The sequence below is a fragment of the Dryobates pubescens genome, chromosome 33 (assembly GCF_014839835.1).
Source record: "Dryobates pubescens isolate bDryPub1 chromosome 33, bDryPub1.pri, whole genome shotgun sequence".
Classification (NCBI taxonomy): domain Eukaryota; kingdom Metazoa; phylum Chordata; class Aves; order Piciformes; family Picidae; genus Dryobates; species Dryobates pubescens.
In genome coordinates this window covers 9,026,440-9,043,100 of record NC_071644.1, presented here as the reverse complement: position 1 = coordinate 9,043,100, position 16,661 = coordinate 9,026,440, and the positions used below count along the sequence as shown (strand labels likewise).

Here is a 16,661-nt window from a genome sequence, read left to right as displayed (position 1 = left end):
TGGCCACAGGGTTCCTGGACACCCCCAGGGCTGGGGACTCCACCACCTCCCTGGGCAGCCTCTGCCAGTCCCTGCCTACTCCTGCAGCAAAGGAATTGTTCCTCATCTCCAGCCTAGCCCTGGCCTGGGGCAGCTTGGAGAGCTGCAGGTGGTGATCCATCAGCACCCCAGGGCAGGACCATGCCATGGAGACAATGCCTGAGCAGCTTCCCTGCGCCGAGGCAGCTCTTGAGGTCGTTGCCCTGTGGCCAGGCTCCTGTGTTCAGGTCAGCACTGCTGGAGAGGCTTAGAGAAGTGCCAGTGCTGGCCATGGGGATGGCCTGGAGTGTCACTGCTGCCAGGCAGTGCTCCTGAGGGAGCTGGCAGGGAGACCCTTCTGCAGGGGGGAAGCATCTGCTGGCTCTGAAAGTGGTTGTGGCAGGATGGCAGAGTGTGGCTGCAGGCACAGGGGGCTGCAAGAGGGCTGAGGAGGGGACTCTGACAAGGGCTGGGGGTGACAGGATGAGAGGGGATGGATTGGAGCTGGGAGGGGAGACTGAGACTGGAGATGAGGGAGAAATTCTTGCCAGTGAGGGTGGGGAGAGCCTGGCACAGGCTGCCAGGGAGGCTGTGGCTGCCTCCTCCATGGAGGTGTTCAGGGCCAGGCTGGATGAGGCCCTGAGCACCCTGGGCTGCTGGGAGGTGTCTGCCCTGGTGCTGACCCTCTCCCCAGGGTCTCTGGTTGCTGCTCAGTGGCTGGAGGACACCAGCTCTTCACACTGCTCTGACCCCTGAGGCTCTCTCTGCAACTCCCCAGCAGCCTTCAGAAGGTTGCAAACTTACTCTGTGATTCTGTTTTCCCCTCCCCAAAGCAACTGACACATCCTGGGGTCAGCTGCCCCGGGGTCAGCTGTTGTGGTTCAGCTCTGAATGCTGATGGGCAGCAGCTGGGCTGCTGCAGGGGGTGGCTGCTGCCTTAGGAAGCTGCTTGGCACCACCTGCAAAGGGTGACTGGAGTCCACCTCCCTCTGGAAACCACCACAGCCAGAGCCTGGAACTGCTGCTTTCCCTGCTGGCCTCAGCTGCTCTCAGGGCTTGGGCAGGGTTCTGATGGAGCTCTGAGCAGTGCAGCCCAAACCACAGCTTTTAACTTGGAGTTTTCCTCCAGCCAGACACTGCAGCCCTGGGGAGCAGCCTCTGCTCTCCCCCCAGCACACTCCAGCAGGGCTGAAGTGAGGCTTTGGAGCTGGGCTCTGGAAAATCCACTCAGCTCTTCCTGCTGCTCACGTCAGGAGGAGGTAAAGCAGAGTCCTGGGCTCTGTCTCTCAGGAAGGGCTGAAGCTGGGCTCTGGAGCACCCCCAGAGCCTGGGCCTCATCTCAGCTTCAGTTGGTTTCTTCTTCTCTGCTTGGCCATGGAAGATGGGGAGGAAGAACCTCCTGCCCCAGTGCAGGTGAGGAGTGACCTGCTGGGAAGCAGCTCTGTGGGGAAGGACCTGGAGAGCTGCTGGGCAAGCAGCCTCCCACGAGCCAGCAGCCTGCTTCTGTGGCCAGGAAGGTCAATGGTCTCCTGGGCTGCCTGGACCAGCAGGCTGAGGGAGGCTCTGCTCTGCCCTGGTGAGGCCACAGCTGAGTGCTGAGCCAGTGCTGGGCTCTGTCCCTGGGGACAGAGAACTATTGGAGGGAATCCAATAGGCACAAAGCTGCTGAGGGGCCTGGAGCAGCTCTGTGAGCAGCAAGGGCTGAGAGCCCTGGGGCTGAGAGCCTGGAGGAGAGCAGCCCCAGAGGGGAGCTGAGCAAGAGCTAAAGGCTGGGGGGCAAGGGGATGGTGCTTGGATCTTCTCAGTGCTGCCCAGGGACAGGACCAGGGGCAAGGGGCACAAACTGGAACAATTCTCTGCTGTGAGGGTTCAGAGCCCTGCAGCAGGCTGCCCAGAGAGGTTGTGGAGTCTCCTGCCCTGGAGAGCTTCCAACCCCCCCCGGCCGTTGTGCTCCGGGGCAGGCTGCTGTGGCTGCCCTGCTGGAGCAGGGGCGCTGGGCTGGACGAGCTCCAGAGCTCCTTTCCCAGCCCCAGCAGGCTGAGGTCTGGGCATTCTGCTCAGAAAAGCCTGGGGAAGGTTTGCTGGTGGTGCTGAGCCATCCCCTGGGGGCTGCTTCGAGGAGGTACCATCGGAACAGGAGCCACGGAATGGCGGGGGGGAAATGACTGACGGGAGGGGAAGGGGACGGGAGCTGAGCTGGGGGAGGCTGAGGGGTGCAGAGGGGATGAGGGGTGCAGAGGGGATGAGGGGTGCAGGGAGGGAGGGCGAGGGGTGCAGGGAGGGAGGGCGAGGGGTGCAGAGGGGATGAGGGGTGCAGGGGCAGGATGCGGGGCGCAGAGAAGAGGATGTGCGGTGCAGGGCGATGCAGGAGGGAGGCTGGGAGGGTGTAGGGCTGGAGATGAGGGGTGCGGGGGTTCGCGGGGGGGGGGTCCTGGTGTCCCGGGCTCGGCTGTACCTGCGCGGGCGGAGCCGCCTCGGGACCGCCCGCCGCAGGCTCGGCCCCCGCCCGGCTCCGCTCCCTCCTCCTCCTCCTCCCGGGTTTCCCTCCGCTCCCGGGCTCGGAGCGGAGTTTTTCCCCCGGCTCCTGCAGCTCAGCCTCTTCTCCGCTGCCCTGAGCCGCCGGCCCCTGCGCGCCGCGGGGCTGCGCTGGGTTCCTTCGCTCCCCGCCATGGAGCGGCTCCGGCTGCTGCTGCTCTGGTGCCTGGGCAGCGTCCCGGGCAGCGCCGGCGAGCACTACCCCTACCCCTACCCCTACCTCTGGAGGAGCTGCTACCCCTGCTACCTGGGCCGGGCTGGGCACGGAGCGGGGCACGCCGAGCTGAGGGCAGGTACGGAGCGGGGCCTGAGCCCGGGGGTTGCTGCGGGGAGACAGGGAACGGAGCTGCGGGGCTGAGTCCCGGGCTGGCACCGGCCAGAGTCACCAGCCAGGGACCTGGCTGCGCCTCTGCCTGCGTCTGCAGCATCACTTGGGTGCTCCTTGCCCTGAGAAGTCCCCGCGGGCAGAGCCGGGGAGGCAGATTGCTGTGCAGCCCCCACGGCGCGGTGAGGGGCAGCCGCTGTGCGGTGCTCCTTGGCAGCACACATCCTGTTCTGCCAGGGGTGCTGAGGAGTTTCCCCCTCAGCTCCGAGGGATCTCAGCCCAGCCCGGGGCGACGAATCAAACTCGATGCCGTTCCGTCCGGAAGGAAGCTGCCTTGCTCCCTGCGAGAGCGGCAGGGCTGGGGCTGCACAGGGAGAGGGCGGCCAGCAGGTCCCGGGGGCTTCTCCTCCCCTTCCCTCTGCCCTAGGGAGGCCACACCTGGAGTGCTGGGACTGGTTCTGGGGTCCCCAGCTCGGCGGAGAGAGACAGCTGCTGCAGAGAGTCCAGGGGAGATGCAGAGGGGCTTGGAGCATCTCTGTGAGGAGAGGCTGGCAGGGCAGGCTTGGGGGAGAGGGGCTGGCAGGGCAGGCTTTGGGCTGGAGCTTCCTTGCCCTGAAGTGCTCAGGCTGTGCAGTGTCTGTTGGGGAGCACATTCCCCCCAAGGCTGCTGGTGCTGGCTGCAGGGTGGGTGCCCGGTGCCAGGCTGTGGCATGCCCGGTGCTGTGCCAGCCTCAGCTTCCCCCTGGGCAGGAGCAGAGGGTGGAGCTGCTGTGCCCTCCCCTTGCTCTCACCTCTCTTGGGGGTACCCAGGGATTTGCCAGGCTCGGTGCCAGCCTCTGCCTGCTAGCAGGGGAGGGAGATGCCAGGGAGGTGCCAGGGAGATGGCAGCACACCAGGAGGCTCCACAGCCTCGTTCCCCGGTGCAGGAGGAGCAGCCACTGAGCTCCTGCTGCCGCTGGGAGGTCGGTTGGGGGCTGGGTGGCTGATTCAGGGCTCCTGCACCTCCTGTGTCAGGCACTGCAAGGTGGCAGCAGATCACTCAGGGCAGTTTTGCTCTGCCTGCTGTTGGACTTCTGCAGGTGCCTGAGGTGTGAAGGTAGATGGAGAGGGAGAGAGAGCTGCTCAGCCCTGTCCCATCCTCTGTCTGTGCAGAGGGAGAGAGCTGCTCAGCCCTGTCCCATCCTCTGCCTGTGCAGATGGAGAGGGAGAGAGAGCTGCTCAGCCCTGTCCCATCCTCTGCCTGTGCAGAGGGAGAGGGAGAGAGAGCTGCTCAGCCCTGTCCCATCCTCTGCCTGTGCAGAGGGAGAGAGAGAGAGAGCTGCTCAGCCCTGTCCCATCCTCTGTCTGCAGATGGAGAGGGAGAGAGAGCTGCTCAGCCCTGTCCCATCCTCTGCCTGTGCAGAGGGAGAGGGAGAGAGAGCTGCTCAGCCCTGTCCCATCCTCTGTCTGTGCAGATGGAGAGGGAGAGAGAGCTGCTCAGCCCTGTCCCATCCTCTGTCTGCAGATGGAGAGGGAGAGAGCTGCTCAGCCCTGTCCCATCCTCTGTCTGTGCAGAGGGAGAGAGCTGCTCAGCCCTGTCCCATCCTCTGTCTGCAGATGGAGAGGGAGAGAGAGCTGCTCAGCCCTGTCCCATCCTCTGTCTGTGCAGATGGAGAGGGAGAGAGAGCTGCTCAGCCCTGTCCCATCCTCTGCCTGTGCAGAGGGAGAGAGAGCTGCTCAGCCCTGTCCCATCCTCTGTGTTCAGCTGGCTCAGCAGCAGGGAGAGGTTGTGGTTGCCTGGAGACTTGGGAGAGGATGGAGAGCCTGAAGCTGCCTCAAGGGCTGGGATGCTCTGGGTCATGTAGCCACCAGGGAGTGCCTTAGCTCAGCCTGGGACAGTCCTGAGCAGCAGGGCCTGAAAGTGCTCTCAGGGAGGCTGTGAGCTGTGCCAGGCCTGGGGCTGAGCTGCTCTGGGTTTATTTATAGATCAGATCTTTGTCTCAGGCCACATTTGCTGTGTCCACCCAGCTGTGCTGGCTCCCAGGGCTGCTCCCAGGCCAGCTCCTGGGGTCCAGCTTCGTGTCTGGAGTGCAGACCTGCAGCCTCCCCTCCCCTGCTGGGAACTCACCTGGGTGCTGCTGCCCTGGGGCTCCACAGGCTGGCAGCTCCCTGCACCTCCTGGCTCCATCCTGCCCCTGCTGCAAGGCATCCCTCGGGCTGCAAGGCTGAAGTGTCCTCCCTGTGGGCAGGAGGGAGCTCAGGAAAGGTTTCAGGCAGAGCAGCAATGCACCTGGGCTGGGCCTGGATGGTCTCTCAAGGTCCCTTCCAGCCCCTGGTGCTCTGTGGTGGTCTCTCAAGGTCTCTTCCAGCCCCTGGTGCTCTGTGGTGGTCTCTCAAGGTCTCTTCCAGCCCCTGGTGCTCTGTGATGGTCTCTCAAGGTCCCTTCCAGCCCCTGGTGCTCTGTGGTGGTCTCTCAAGGTCTCTTCCAGCCCCTGGTGCTCTGTGATGGTCTCTCAAGGTCCCTTCCAGCCCCTGGTGCTCTGTGGTGGTCTCTCAAGGTCCCTTCCAGCCCCTGGTGCTCTGTGGTGGTCTCTCAAGGTCCCTTCCAGCCCCTGGTGCTCTGTGGTGGTCTCTCAAGGTCCCTTCCAGCCCCTGGTGCTCTGTGATGCTTTTGGCCATGCCAGAAAGTGCTCTGAGCCTGGGTTCAGAAGCAGGGAGGCCACTGAGAGGTGTGGGAGCTCCAAGGCTCTTCTGCAGGAGCCTGGCTGCCTTCACCTTTGGCACAGAGGTCTGCAGACCTCTGCAAGCCAGCACCTGCCTGAGGAGCCTCCAGTGGCCTTTCCTGCAGCAGGCTGTGCCTCCAGCTGTGGCACAGCTGGCAGGATAGGTGCAGATGAGAGCAGCAAACAAAGCCTCCAGCCCCACCCAGCTCCCAGCCCCAGCAGAAGACAGGAGAGGGAATCCAAACCTCCTCTCTCTCCATCTCTGCAGACAAGAACCTTCCTGGCATGCTGCAGCATGAAAGCTCTTCCCCCTGCCTGGTCCCTTGGCAGAGCCAGCAGCTGGAGGGCTGGAGCCCGGCCTGGGTGCCCAGCTTGGTGCTCCCCTCGGGCAGGGTGAGCCTGTGCTGTGCAGGGGCTGCTCTGCACCCCCAGAGCCCTGGGCCTGGCACCTCGGGCCCCCCAGGGGCTGCTCCCTGCTGCCTCTGGCCCCTGCTCTGCAGCTGCTGCCCTGAGGAGCAAGGACCATTCCCAGGGAGTCAGCTCTGGGCTTTGGACTCAAGGAGGTCCTCAGGAGACGTGAGCTGAGCTGAGGAGCTGGGGAAGCTCCTCCTGTTCTGCAGCCCCCAGCTCTCTGTGCTGCCAGGGGCAACGTGGCCTGGCCCAGGGATGCTCTGTCCCGGCCCCAGTGATGCTCTGTCCCGGCCCCAGCCCCAGGGCTGCTCTGTCCCTGCTCTGTCCCGGCCCCAGGGGCAGGCTGCTGCTGCACTCCAGCAGCACCGAAGCAGAGTGGTCCCCAGCAGACTCCCCAGGGGGCACCCAGCCCTCAGCAGCCTTTGGATGATGTGGCCCTGGGCAGCCTGCTCTGCTTGGAGAGGTCCCTGCTGGCTGCAGAGGGCTTGGGCCAGGTGGCCTTGCAGGCTCCCTCCCAAGCCCTTCCATGGCTCTGTGCTGTTTGCAGGGGCACAAAGCTCACATTTCCTGGGGGGGTGACCCTGCTGCCCCCCCATCAGGGGTGCCAGGGCTGGGAGGTGGTGCTGGTCACACCATGCCGTGGCTCCTGTCCCCAGCTCTCTCTGCTGCTGCAGGAGGAGGCTGCAGGGGGGCTGTGGTGGGCTCCCAGGGGAGCATTGCTCCTGCAGGGGGGTGAGGAAGGGCTGGCTGCTTCCCCAGGGCAAGGTGGGCTGGGGCAGGGAGCCTCTGGGATGGGGACAGCCCTCTGGCATCCCAGAGCTTCAGAGGGTGGCCAAAGACAAAGGGGGAAGAAGAGGCACTTGGAGAGGAGCTGGGCAGCTCCTGAGCCTGAGCTGTGGGGTGGCAGGAAGGAGCTTGCTGGAGGCAGCACAAACCTCCTTGGCCACCCAGCTCCCAGTGGTGTCAGCTCAGGGCAGCAGGGGAGCAGCCACTGCAGTTCAGGCCAAAGGAACTTTATTACCCTCTCTAAACCCTTCCCAGACTCCACTTTTCCTGCTCCCCAGCTGCCTCCTGCCAGCCCTGGGTGTTAATAGCTGGTGCTGCCCTCAGAGATGTTAATCAAACGAGGAGCAGAGATGCAAAGCATGAGGCAGGAGCTGGCTGTGTCCTGCTGGCAAGCTGTGCCCAGGCTGCCCCCAGCCCCCTGGGAGGCCCAGAGCCCACCCTGGGCTGCAGTGCCTGGATGGAGTGGGCACCGTGCCAGGCAGGGACACCACCTTGCCCCTGGCCCTGTGGCAATGCTGATGCCCTTCCCCTGTGCCACCCTCCCTCCAGACCTTGGCTGATCTGCTCTGGGAGGTGGCCAACCAGGCCAGCCAGCTCCAGGCTGTGGAGCTGCAGGGTGCAGGCATCAGCAGGGGCTCTGCAGCACCCAGGCTGTGCCAAGGCCTGGCAGAGGGAAGTGCTTTGGCTGCTTTGACAGCTTCAGGACACAGCACTTTTTCCACCCCCCTGTTGGGAGCTGGTTTGGCTTTGGGCTGCTCTGGGGAGAGCATCACTGCCAGCTTGAGTTCCACCTCAGCACCCTGCTCCTCTTCCTCTCTGTAGGAGCTCAGTGTAGGAACTCAGGGCTGCATTGCTCCTTGGGTAGCTCTGGCTGCACCCAGGGCTGCATTGCTCCTTGGGTAGCTCTGGCTGCACCCAGGGCTGCATTGCTCCTTGGATAGCTCTGGCTGCACCCAGGGCTGCATTGCTCCCTGCCTTGGGTAGCTCTGGCTGCACCCAGGGCTGCATTGCTCCTTGGGTAGCTCTGGCTGCACCCAGGGCTGCATTGCTCCTTGGGTAGCTCTGGCTGCACCCAGGGCTGCATTGCTCCTTGGGTAGCTCTGGCTGCACCCAGGGCTGCATTGCTCCCTGCCTTGGGTAGCTCTGGCTCCACTCAGGGCTGCATTGCTCCCTGCCTTGTGGGTTTTGGTGCCCTTTGCCTCTCCAGCACAAGGCTCAGCTGCAGGCAGGTGAGAAGGCAGCAGCAGAGCAGGGGGAGCTGGGTGATGCTCCAGGCAGGGAGCAGGTTCTGGGCAGGGCTGGAGCAGGTTTTGGCACTGCTGGCTTGCAAAGACACAGTCCAGGGCAACACCCTGCTGTGATTCACTGAGGAAGTGTTTCTTTATCTCATTAGCAACAGTCATTGATGGAAAGGTGCTGGTTCAGGGCTCAGCTGTGGCTGTGCCAGCAGGGAAGAGCTGAGTGAGCTGAGGAGCTCCTCACAAAGTGCAGGAAGGACACAGAAGTGCTCCTGGCCACTGAGCTCCTGAAGCTTTCTCCCCAGGGAAGAGGAATTGCTGGCTGGCTTCCTGCTCTTAGCAGGAGTGCTCTCTGCTTGCCTCAGCCTGGAAGAGCTCTCTGGCCCTTGCCAGGCTGTGCCTGTGCCCCTGGAGGCCCAGGAGGGGCAGGGCCATGGGGCAGGGCCATGGGGCAGGGCCATGGGGCACCCCTGGCCATCCCTATTGCTCCTGAGGGCAGGCATCTGGAGGAGGCTTCTGCCTCAGAGTCTTGAAATTGCCTCTGACAGCTCCTGCCACACATCTGGGTTAGCAGCATGTCCTCACATCTCCCCTGGTTCTGGAAGTGATTCCCAGCTCCTGCAGGCACTCTGGGCTCTGTGGAGCAGGAGTGAAGCTGCCTGTCCATGGCAGGCTGCAGGCTCCCCCCCTGCTCTCAGGGCTTGGCTAACAGCACAGCACTCTGTACCAAGAGCTCAGGGGCTGGTTCCTGTTTCGGCTCTGAAAGATCACTCAGCACTTGGCAGGAGATTCCTCTGGCTCAGGGAGTGCCTTTTGTTCGAGGACCTGCAGCCTCACCAGCTGGGGATGCACAGTTCCACTGGCCAGGCATGTTCCTAGCTGCAGGAACTCTGCCTCCCTGCTTCCAGGCTTCCTCTGCTCATGGAGCTGGGAGCAGAGCTGGGCTGGGGAGCAGAGCAGAGCTGGGCTGGGGAGCAGAGCTGGGATGGGGAACAGCAGAGCTGGGCTGAGCTGAGCTGGGGAGCAGAGCTCTGCCATTTAGGACCACAGAGGCTGGAAGAGGCCTTTGAGCTCCTCAAGCCCAAGCACTCAGCCAGAGCTCCCAGCCCCAGCACTGCTGCTGAGCCACTCAACCACCTCCCCCAGCACCACATCCCTGCAGCCCCTCCAGGGATGGGGACTGCAGCACCTGCCTGTGCCAGAGGCCCTGTCCCAGCCTGCTTTCAGCACACACAGAGTAAGGCAGTGCAAAGTAAGGCCTGTGAGGGGAGGAGGATGAGGGGGACGAAGGCTGGTGCGTGCTGAGGGCCAGACAGGATGCTCTGGGGGTTGCTTTGCCGCTGCCCTGCTCGTCCTGCCGGGGCCCTGCCAGGGCAAGCCTGGAGCCTGCTCCCTCACCCCTGCAGCCAGCAGAGGGGAGTGGTGCTGGGCAGCTGCCCTGAGGCTTTGTTCTCCTTTCCTCCTGCAGATGCCGACGAGTGCCAGGTCCACAACGGGGGCTGCCAGCACAGATGTGTCAACACCCTGGGCTCCTACTACTGCCAGTGCAGGGCAGGCTTCCGCCTGCACGCCGACGGCAGGACCTGCCTGGGTGAGCCCTGCCCCTCCTGCCCCCCCCTGCCCCCCCCCCGGCCCCCCCCCTGCCCCCCCCTGTCCCCTCCTGCCCCCTCCTGCTCCCCCTGCCCCCCCGGCAGCCTGCCCAGGCCAGGCACAGGCTGGCTCGGGGCAGCAGGGGCTGGGGGGAGAGCTGCTGGGGAAATCCTTAGCACAGCACCAGGAGGCTTCTCCCCACCTGGGAGCTGAACAGCAGCAGCCCCCTGCTCCTGCTGGGCCCCAGCACGGGGCTGGCATCTGTGCCACGGCCACCACACTGCAGGAGGCCACTCAGGGGAGGAGGCTCAGGGAGAGCTGCTGGAGGCAGCCTGCTCCAGGGCTCTGAACCCTCACACCAAAGAAGTTTCCCCAGGAATAGAGAGACCTGGAGCCAGAGAGACTCTGCCACCCACTGCCTCTGCTCCAGAGCTGTCTGCCCTTGGCTCAGAGGAGGTCACTGGTGAGGAGCTGGGGCAGGGCTGGGGCAGACTTGCAGCTTGGAGCTGGGGCAGGCTTTGGGAAGCCCTGGGGAAGCTGCTGGCAGCCCCAGTGAGCAGAGCTGGCCAGGAGGCACTCTGGAGGCAGAGGAGGACAATTGTCAGGAAGCTTCTAGCTGAGGTCTGTAGAACCACAGAGGGAATTCTTGGGATGCTTTCTCTCCCCACAAAGGCTTCAGTGGAGGCCTGGGGTGGGATGCTCCACAATTCCCTGTGGAGCCTGGTGGCTGCTAACCCTGGCAGGGCAGGCAGGGGTGAGGAGCTCTGCTCCTAAGGGTGGACTTGGGGTGGCTTGGTGCTTTCCAGCCTCTGGCTGAACCCTCGCTCCAAGCTGCTGCTGGCCAAGTCAAGTCCTGGTTTATTCCTGAAGGCATCAAGGGGGTTGGAGAACCATAAATGTTTTGCTGCTCCCTTCTGATGGCTTCCCAGCCTTGGGAGGTGCTGGCACCTCTGGGCTGGGGGCTGCAGATGGCCAAGCAGGGCACAAAGCCCCAGCAGAACCTGGCAGGAGCTCCTCAGGCACCTCCAGAGGCAGCTTCCCAGGGGGGTGGTGCAGCTCTGTGCCCCTGGCTGGCTGGCAGCTGTGGCTTGTGGGGCTGAGAGAAGCCTTTGGGAGGGATTTCCTCATGGATCTTGGGACTTCCATTGCTGCTGCAGGTTGGTTGTGCAGCATTCATGGACTCCCAGAAGGGGTTGGGTTGGAAGGGACCTTAAAGATCCTCCAGTTCCAACCCCCTGCCATGGGCAGGGACACCTCCCACCAGCCCAGCTTGCCCAGGGCCTCATCCAGCCTGGCCTTAGGCACTCCCAGGGATGATCCTTTTGCTGTGCCTCTGCTGGGCACACAGAGCAAGGCAGTGATGGATGTAGCAGAGCAGGCAGGGAGGAAAGCAGCAGCCAGCCCTGCTGAATGTGAGACAGAGCACAAGGAGGCACTGGACGTCCCCAGATCACCTCCCCCTTTATCAGAACCACATGGCAGGAGGCTGACAGCTTCAGGTCCTTCTCCTCTCTTCAGCTGAAATCCAGCCCGAGGCAGAGAGCTCTCTCTGAGCCAGTTCCTTTGCTGGCCTGCAGAGCTGGGCTGAGCTGAGCTGAGCTGAGCTGACACACACCAGCGCGCTGCAGCCAGGCTGAGGCTGGAACAAATCAGTTGGGGATTACACCAAGGATCCCTCCTGCTGCTAGGAGCACTTCAGAGGGAGACATCTCAGGCACAGCAGCGATTCAGGCAGCGAGCAGAGGGCCTCTGGGTGGGCTGGGGCTGTGTGCAGGGAGGGTAATCCCCTGGGTGTGCTGCCAGGGGCTTCCATCTGCACACGTTGTACTGAGAGCCTGCAGGGCTTGCAGGGCTTGACCCTCTCCCTGGCCACTGCCACGTCCCTCAGCTGCTCCTCAGCTGCTCCCCAGCACCCACAGCCTCCTGGGAGGCTGCCCAAGGCAGTGCCAGGCTGCAGCCTGGCTCCAGCTGCTCATGGCTCCTCTAAGTGCTAGCCAGAGGATGCTGAGGGAGACCTCATCGCCCTCAAGGGCTCCCTGACAGGAGGCTGGAGTTGGTGTTGGTCTCTCCTCCCAGGTGACAGGGTGAGAGGACATGGCCTGAGAGAGTCCCAGGCTGGAGATGAGGAACAAGTTCTGTCCTGCAGGAGTGGTCAGGGCTTGGAAGAGGCTGCCCAGGGAGGTGGGGGGGTGCCCACCCCTGGGGGTGCTCAGATGAGCTGTGCTGCTTCAGGACATGGCAGCTGGGTTCTGGCTGGGCCTCGATGATCTTGGAGGTCTTTCCCAGCCTCTGTGGTGCTGCTGGCAGATGCCTTGGCTCTGAAGGAAAGGTGTCCTGGGTGGGAAAGAGGAGAAACTGGACCCTGAGCCAGGCCAAGTGGTACCAGCTGCAGGCTGTGGTGTGGTGGCAGCAAGCTCCATGCTCCCCTGGCAGCTCAGCCCTGGCGAGGGGGCCTCTGCCCCAGGGCTTGGGGGTGAAGGCAATGCTGTGAAGCTGCTCATGGTGCCCAGGCTGGGTGAGTGGCTCTGCCTGGGAGGCTGCAGGGTGCCTGCTGAGCCCAGCTCTGCTCAGCTCCTGTGCCAGGCTGCTGCTCCTCACGTGCTCCAAGCACTGCCAGCTCCTTCCCACCCCTGCCCTGGGCACCCGAGGGTCAGGACCACGAGGGGTGGGAAGGGAGGTTGCTGCAGCAGCCCTGAGCTCCCTTCAGGCAGAGGGCTGGAGCCGAGGCCCTCTCTTGCAGACACCAAAGCATCGTCTGTGGAAAACGTGTCTGAGCTGTAATTGCAACAAGCTGCCTGCGGGGCAGGAGGACCCCGCGGCGCTGGCAGCCTGCTCCCCGGGCGGCTGGGGAGGGGGAAGGGTTTTTGGAGCGGGTCTGGAAACAGCCAAACCCGAAACAACTCACCTCAAAAAAAGCAGCAAAACAGCAAAGTCCAAGCGAGAAACGACAGAAAGCAAACCCCAAGCCCCGGGCAGGAGGCAGAGCAGGGCCAGCAGGGAGCTCTCCTGGCTGCTGCCCCGGAGGAGCCAGCTGAGGAGACCCAGGGCTCGAAGGGCTGTGCTGGGAAACCCCCAACAGCTGCAAGGGTTCCTCTGCTTTGTCTGATCCTTCCCGGCCTTTGGAGTGGAATTCCTTCCCTCTGGCTCTCCACAGCTCCCTGCAAGGAGGCTGGAGCCAGGTTCCTTCTCCCGAGGAGCAAGTGACAGGAGGAGAGGGACCAGCCTCAGGTGGTCCCAGGGGAGGCTCAGGCTGGCCATGAGGAACAATTTCTGCCCCTTGAGGGTTGCCCAGGCCTGGCCCAGGCTGCCCAGGGCAGTGGGGGAGCCCCCATCCCTGGAGGGGTTTCAGAGCCGTGGAGCTGTGGTACTGAGGGCTGGGGGTGCTGGGGCAGTGCTGGGCTCATGGCTGGACTGGCTGAGCTCCTGAGGTCTCTCCCACCCAAAACCATTCCATGACTTGGAGGTTTTTCCCCACTCTGAGGAGCTCTCCAGCAGCATGCAGGGGGTGGCTGCTCAGGCTGCACGCTCAGGGCACGCCGGGAGGCTGCACCGAGTTGTGAGACCCTGGCCCAGGACTCTTCCCACATGGAATGCGCTGGCAGGCAGCAGCACTGCCTCTGTGACCCCCCCTCCAACCAGCACATTATTCATGGCTGCTTTGGAGGATCTGTGACTGAGCACTCTACCAGAGCAGAGTATTTTTAGCTGGCCACCCACCCATCTGCTGCAGCCTGAGGCCTGCAGCCCTGACCCAGAGCTCTGCAGGAACGTGGAGCATCCGTGCCTTTGGCTCCCACTTGGGTCAGAGGGAGCGGTGCCAGCACCAGGGGTGGAGAGGGAGAGCCTCTGCTCCAGCCCTGGGCATGGCAGCAAAGCTCTGGCCCTGCTGGGCCACTTCCATTCCCCTAAATGGTCTTCAGTTAATCAGAGGCTCATGAGGGGATGTTGGGCTTGGAAGGTTTTAAATGAGAGTTCCTGGAATGGTTTAGGTTGGAAAAGACCTTTGAGATCCAGTCCAGCAGCCTAGCACAGCCAAGTCCGCCACTAAACCTTGTCCCTAGGTGCCACACAGACCTGCTTTGAGTCCCTGCAGGAGCAGTGACTCTGCCACCTCCCAGGGCAGCCTGCTCCAGCCCTGGGTAACCCTTTTGGGGAAGGTGCTGGTCCTGGTGCTGAGCCTAAGCCTGCTGCAGGCTGAGCTCCGCGGAGCTGCTGCCCAGCAGCTCAGCCTCTCGCCGGCGCTGCTGCAGGATCCTGCACCTGCCCTTGCTGAGCTGCAGGAGGTTCCCTTCACCTCCCTGTCCAGATGGCACTGCTTGATGGACCCTCTGTCCCCTTGCCTCCTAGCTGTGAACTCCTGTGCCCTGCACAACGGTGGCTGCCAGCACGACTGCGTGCAGCTGACGCCGGCCCAGCACCGCTGCCAGTGCCGCGCTGGCTACCAGCTGCAGGAGGATGGCAAACGCTGCACCTGTGAGTCCCTGGGGCATGGGAGGGGGAGCTGGGCAGGCAGAGCTGCTCCCTGGCCTGGCCTCAGGGCAGCTGGGATGGGGAAGCAGGGGGTGCACCCTGGCAGGCTCAGATGTCAGAGACCCATAGGATGGGTTGGGTTGGAAGGGCCCTTGAGGATCATCCCAGCCCCTGCCAGGGGCAATCCCCGCTAGAGCAGGCTGCTCAAGAGCTGGAGGCAGTGCTGCAGGTGGGGCAGAATCCCCTCCCTGTGCTGCTGCTCTCCCTGCTCTGGCTGCAGCTCAGCACTCAGCTGGCTCTGGGCTGCCAGGGACCAGGGCTGGCTCCTGGGGAGTTTGTCACCACCTGACACCCCCAAGGCCTTCTCCTGCAGGCTGCTTTCAGCCTCTCCTCACCCAGCCTGGATCTGTGCTTGGGACTGCCCTGAGCCAGCTGCAGGACCTTGCCCTTGGCCTTGCTGAGCTCCTGTCTCCAGCCTGCCACAGAGCTCAGGCTTGGAGGTTCCTCTCCAGCCCTAACTGCATGGTCTGTTGGCCTGGCCACGTCCTGCAGCTCCTTCTGGAGGGCCAGGAAGAGCTGAAGGAGTGTGGCCAACACAAATGGAGCTGTCTGAAGCACACTGCTGGGAAAGGGAAAGAGCAGCAGTGTGCCACAGCAGGAGGGGACCTGCTCCCCCTGCTCGCAGACAGCTTCCTGGCTGACCTGCTGCAGCCGGCAGGGAGGGAGGGAGGGAGGCTAGAGGGGATGGAGAGCAGAAGTTCAGGCTCCTCACTCAGAGCAGTTGGCATTCAAGAAGCAGGAGGAGGAGGAGGGAAGTCTTTAGCTGTGAAGTTACTAAGGGGAAACACCTGGGGCAGTGGGGATGCAGCAGTGGGCAGGGCTCTGGGCCGGGGCTGGCACAGGGCAGAGCTTGGCCATCATCTTGGTACCAGCACCTGAAGCAGATTTGCCTGGCAGTTGCTCTGTGCTTGCCCACGGCAAGCTCCTGCTGGGGAGGTTTTGCCCAGGCCAGGACCTGCCTCTCGCAGCCCCTCACACCCTGCAAGTCCTCCTGCTGGGGTGGAGCAGGAGGCAGAGCAGCAGAGGTTGACCTCTGCAAGGGCCCTTCAGGGACTGCAGACTCCCTCGCTGGGCACCGCTGCTTGGTGCTCTGCCCTGCTGCAAGCACGGTGCCAGGACCAGCATGAGGCAAGCTGGCTGCTTGTGCTCTGCCTGCAGTGAGGAACCCCTGCGCCGAGAGGAACGGAGGCTGCGCGCAGCTCTGCCAGCCGCAGCGGGGCACCGCGCGCTGCCTCTGCCACCCCGGCTACCGCCTGGCACCCGACCACACCAGCTGTGAGGGTAAGCTCCTGACAGCACAGCTTTCCTGGGGGGCAGCAGAGTCGGGGGGGGGGAAGCAGTGCTCAGTCCTGGCAACCATCAGCAGCTGGCACAAACCTCCTGGAGGCTCTGCTGACCTCTGCCTGGAGGTGCCCGGAGCAGCACTGAGAGCTCCCTGGGACGCCCTTCCCCGGGAAGCTCTGCAGTAGCTCCAGACTCCTCACTCTGCTCCTGCCTTGCTCTGGACCAGCACAACTGGGGACCCAAGGGCTCAGGGGGCAAGAAGCCAGTGGCAAGACTTGGGGGCAGCTGAAAGTGCCCCTTTGAGGCCTGCCTGCCCCAGCCTGCCCTGCTCACTGCCTGCTCCTCTCCTGCAGACGTGGACGAGTGTGCGGCTGGCCAGGCCCTGTGTGCACATCGGTGCCTCAACACCCAAGGCTCCTTCAAGTGCAGCTGCAACCCTGGCTACGAGCTGGGGGCAGATGGCAAGCAGTGCTACCGTGAGTACTGCCTGCAGACCCCCCCAGGTGGGGGTGGGGGGTGGGCTGCCTGCTCCAGGAGAGTGTTTGTGCACCATGCCCTGCGAGCTGGGGAGGCTGAGCTGGGGGTAAGCCCTTCTGGAAGCATTCCCCAGGCAGGTTTGGGGCTGTGGACTCTCCCACCACAAACCCCCAGAGTGTCTGCTCTTGCAGGGTCCCAGGGAGCAGCTTGTGCTGGTTGAGGCAACTTCTGTGGAGCCATTTGGCTGCAAGCAGGCCAAGCTCTGCTCCTGGGGGGGGCTCTGCTGGATGAGTTCAGTCAGCTGCAGATGTGTGACTGAAGGAGGAATTGAGCTGGAGAAGTGATGGCCTCAGCTCCCAGCAAGAAATAAACAGGGTTGTGCAAGAAGGAGCCAGGCTGTCCATGCAGCCTCAGCCAACACATCCCCAGGGACAGCCCAAAGTGGAGCTGTCACCACCAGCAGCCCCTTAGAGGCAGCCCCTTAGAGGCAGCCCCTGTGGCAGCCGCAGTGCTGGAAGCTGTGCTGCTCCACCTGTGCAGCTACTGCAGCTCTCACTGGGGGCCTAGCAGGGCTGTGAGGAGGAGGCTTTGCAGACCATAGATGGGACTTAAAAGGCATCAGACAGAGCAGTGTGAGGAGCTGGGCTGCTGAAGTGCTCATTAGGAGCCTGAGCACCTGCACAGCTGCCTTCCCTCTGCCTGCAAAAGCCACCCCAGAGCTCAGCTCCGAGGGATGCTGCACATTCAGCTGCAGCTGCTGGGGTG

The 16,661-nt window shown here is 63.6% G+C and overlaps 1 protein-coding gene across 1 annotated transcript in view; it reads left to right on the top strand.

The window, feature by feature from the left end:
• The window catches only part of MEGF6 (multiple EGF like domains 6), a 68,574-nt gene that overhangs the window by 27,469 nt on the left and 24,444 nt on the right, over positions 1–16,661 (top strand). Inside the window, exons 4-7 of the mRNA XM_054175698.1 lie at positions 9,484–9,606; positions 13,953–14,078; positions 15,294–15,416; positions 15,773–15,895. Coding sequence (XP_054031673.1) covers positions 9,484–9,606; positions 13,953–14,078; positions 15,294–15,416; positions 15,773–15,895 — 495 coding nt within the window. The remainder of the gene's footprint in view (positions 1–9,483; positions 9,607–13,952; positions 14,079–15,293; positions 15,417–15,772; positions 15,896–16,661) is intronic.